Source organism: Scaptodrosophila lebanonensis, unplaced genomic scaffold (genome assembly GCF_003285725.1).
Source record: "Scaptodrosophila lebanonensis strain 11010-0011.00,11010-0021.00 unplaced genomic scaffold, SlebRS2 tig00000001-arrow-pilon, whole genome shotgun sequence".
Taxonomy (NCBI): domain Eukaryota; kingdom Metazoa; phylum Arthropoda; class Insecta; order Diptera; family Drosophilidae; genus Scaptodrosophila; species Scaptodrosophila lebanonensis.
In genome coordinates, this window is record NW_022060529.1 from 4,613,178 (window position 1) to 4,616,815 (window position 3,638).

The 3,638-nt window shown below is 46.6% G+C and overlaps 1 protein-coding gene across 2 annotated transcripts; it reads right to left on the reverse strand.

The window, feature by feature from the left end:
- Positions 1-214: 214 nt before the first annotated feature.
- On the reverse strand, positions 215-3,568 carry LOC115627989 (kinesin-like protein Klp59C). Of its 2 annotated transcripts, none has more exons than XM_030523897.1 (2): positions 3,424-3,568; positions 215-3,021 (listed from the first exon to the last, which is right to left on the reverse strand). In XM_030523897.1, the coding sequence occupies exon 2, from the start codon at positions 2,987-2,989 to the stop codon at positions 356-358; it is 2,634 nt and encodes an 877-aa protein (XP_030379757.1). In that variant the 5' UTR covers positions 2,990-3,021; positions 3,424-3,568; the 3' UTR covers positions 215-355. The 2 variants fall into 2 exon arrangements, with proteins under 2 accessions (XP_030379757.1, XP_030379748.1); XM_030523888.1 differs by lacking the exon at positions 3,424-3,568 and adding an exon at positions 3,081-3,214.
- Between the last annotated feature and the right edge of the window lie 70 nt (positions 3,569-3,638).

Here is a 3,638-nt window from a genome sequence, read left to right on the forward strand (position 1 = left end):
GCACAGGCACTGGTAGCGGCACCAGCACCAGCACAGTCATAAATTTGTATCAGTGTAGTATGAAGTTGGGCAAACTTTTCGTTTAATAGCTGCCTTGAGCTATTGCGTTCCCACAGCATCAATAAAACTAACTTCCTTCACAAATAAGCAACAACACGGTTGCCTCCGCCCGTTTTCATTTCTTGTTAGTGACTACTCGATAAAGAAGCAACAGTTTCCAATTCTCATCAACGGCATTTATTAAATTAAATTTTGCCTTACGCTGTGCCGAAAACAAAATAGTAATACAGTAATATAGAAAATAAATAAAAGATTGTTCGGTAAAACTGGATCTAGAATTCCGTGGTTGTTGCATTTAGATATGAGCATCCAACACCAAGGAGTTATCGGTATCGATAGTGTTTGTTTCGTTATCGTCATCGCTGTTCTTGGCCTTGCCGCTTCCGTTGCCATTCCCATTCAACAGATTCTCCATTACGCGCTGTGCATTATATGTAACCACTAAGTCTCGCGTAACATTGGCAATGGTCTTCAGTTCATGGAAATTCTGATCAGCATCATGCAAATATTTGAGGAAATTGGGATTATTCTCCAGCGTCTGGGTTTCTAGCTCATTAAAATTCTTGAGGAACTGCTCGAGAAACTTGTTAAACTGTTTGTGTTGCTCAATTACATCGCACAAATTGATTCGCTCCCCTGGATTCGAGCCAGTCAGTACATAGGGGCTGGTATAGCTTTCACTAATGTCCAGATTACTGCTCCGCTTAAACAAAGAAACTTCGCTCTGCTGCTGTTCTGTCATATTCTCCACCGAGTTAAATTCCGAGGTGGGGCTCAGTTCAAAGTACTGCACTTGTGGGCTCATCTCCCCTGCCCTACTGCTGCACCGTTGCGGGCCGCTCAGCTCTTCGTGTGAGGCGCCATCGCCAATTGCAAATTGGGAGTATGACGAGTTCGTATTCATTTCAAGATCTGGCTCAGACTCATTTGCCAGATTCTCCATTTCATCATCGAGCTCAACGTCCTCATCAAGCTTTTCGACCGGCTCTTGCACTTGTGTGACTTCTTCTTGCTCTTCGTCCTCTGTGCCATCGTCGTTTTTGGCGACCAGTTCCTTAACACGGTCCGCATAGCGTAGAGTGTTTAGCGTGTGTTCCACTGACGTCAGACCAGGAGATATCATGGCTATCATGCAGGTCTTGTTATGTTCGCCCCCAATGAAGGAGTCACGAAGTACTTGGGTCAACTTGGAGCCGCGGAAGGGCAGATGACTTGACTGGCGGCTAAGGGCGCGTATGCACTCCTTGAGAGCCAAAAGTGATTTGTTGATCTCAGCACCTTCAATACGCGTCTGGCGATCGGCCGAATTTGTGTCCGCTCCACGCTCATTTCCCGCCAGATCCACAAAAGAGCACTTGCCGAAGGTGCCCCACATGTCAGGCTTGTGGAGACCAATTTGAAAGACGGCATGCGAACGAGAAGATTTGGCATTTGCCGAGGTCTGACCAGAGGTACGCTCCCGGTTACCCAACTCAATAAGATGCAGCACATCTTGCACATCGCTAACGGGCATCTCGGTTAGGCCAACCACCTGCACCTGTTGGCGTCCATCTTCTAATACGCGCAGAAGAGGCTTTCCAGGTGCCAACAAGTCATATACCTTCGACCCATAAATCTCAAAGTAGCTGCAGGTAATCTTAGCTCCCAACTCGCGATAGGACGGGGAAGCTAGCTCTGCAAAGACATCCCTGGTGGCCATCGCATATATACCAGTGCTGCAGTCCTGTTGTTTGCCATAAAACTCGCCACCCATTGTGTGTGTTTTTCCCGCTCCCGTCTGCCCATACGCGAAACATGTGGCATTGCCGCCCTCGAACATGGTTTGAATGAGCGGACGAGCTGTGCATTCGTAGACCAGCGTGTTCGAGCAGTCTTCATCGAAGGTGTAGTCAAAGCGGAACTTGTGATGCTCTAAGAACTTGGTCAGGTCCACCTTGTGACGTAGCTCGTGCACAATAAGTGAGTCCCGGTTGGGTATTGATATGATGTCTACATTTTTGGCATTCATTTCGCGTCGGTTAAGTGGGCGCTTGCGCACGCACACGGTTATCTGTTGAACACACAAAGGACGTGGACTGAGACTGCGCAGTGGCTTCATGACCAGCTGTTCGCGATACTGTCGCACCATTAGAGCCACCTCCCAATTGGGATTTCCGGGATCGCGATTCATAAGGGCACTCTTCTCCTTCCGCTGCTCACTTTGCCACGCACGCCGTCGCTCGCGATTCTCCTTCATGCGTTCCACCTCACGCACGACGCTAGAGCAGCGCATGCTGGGGAATTGCTGAGGGGGCGTACCCATCGAAATATTTGCCGACGACAAGCGGGATGTGGTTGCTCCTGGACCAAACGGGCTGATATTTCGGACGCTGGATGGGCCAGGTGTGATCATGTGGCCTCCAGTCCCTGCAATCCCTGTGGATGTTAATGTGGATGCTTTGGGAGCAGGCAATTTTTTGCTGGCACTTGCGTTCGATGCTATCAAATTCTTAGCAACAACTTTGTCGGCGGCAGCTCGAAAATCGGCTATACGGACATGATCCGTATAGGAGGTGCTGGCGCCCGGCTTGCGATAAGTGATAGCCGACTTGTTGGCCTCCAGCTGCTTGGGCGTACCCTGGTTCGTCACACGGGTGTATGGCATCGGTGCTGCTTTTATTACTTTTGGTGCTGCTGTCAGCTTTTTACTTGATGGCAATGACTTCACCGGCTGCACTTCGGATTGTACTATGTTCGTTTTCTCCAAAAGATGCACGTTTACGGACAATATGGTAGATACTGACACTTCCTTGCCTTTCACGTGGGGGCCTTCAGTCCATTCGGCAGTAACCGTATTGAGTTCCCGATTCTTCGCGGTGATTACGACGGGGTGTATGCGTCCGTCAGAGCGTTTAATATTTACCTCCTGTCCAATCGTAAATAGTTCCATATAGCACAGTTAGGTTCGAGGATTGTTCGCTTCTGCAAAGAGTCGAGGCTCAAATTATTCCCGTATTTATAAAATATTATCAATACCAAACCTCTAGAAATCACCGATGAAGACGGTTGAAGTTCTAGATCTTCACTTTCACAGCTTAAATTCGTTTCCAACATACAAGTACATTCAGGTCTTAGAAAATATGTTTTTGGTAATTTACTTGAAATTTTGCAGCTTCAATGAGTGAGCAAAAAAAGAAACTATTTTTCATCTGGCAATGAATGCCAAGACAGAGATATGGATCAAAATATTTAGTTATGTAAAAGCTAAGCTGAATTATTCAAGAGAGATCATTGTCCACCGTCTTTATAAAAATAAAACCCACCACACTGCATCAACAACACTCTTGTATTCGTGGCTATCAATTATAGATTTTTGTGACTTACGGAAAAAATTGTAATGTCCTCGGAATGAATGTGCAGCGCCTTATAAGTACGTCTCGTTGCAGATGGTCAAATTTATCGCAATTTTACTTATGTTGCCAAAATATGCACTAACTAGGGTTTGTCGCAAACATAGGCATGTAGATAAATTTTCGTTTTGTGTAAATGCCAAGTCACGACAAAAAGTCAATGCCTACCGTGATTGAAAAACATACTTG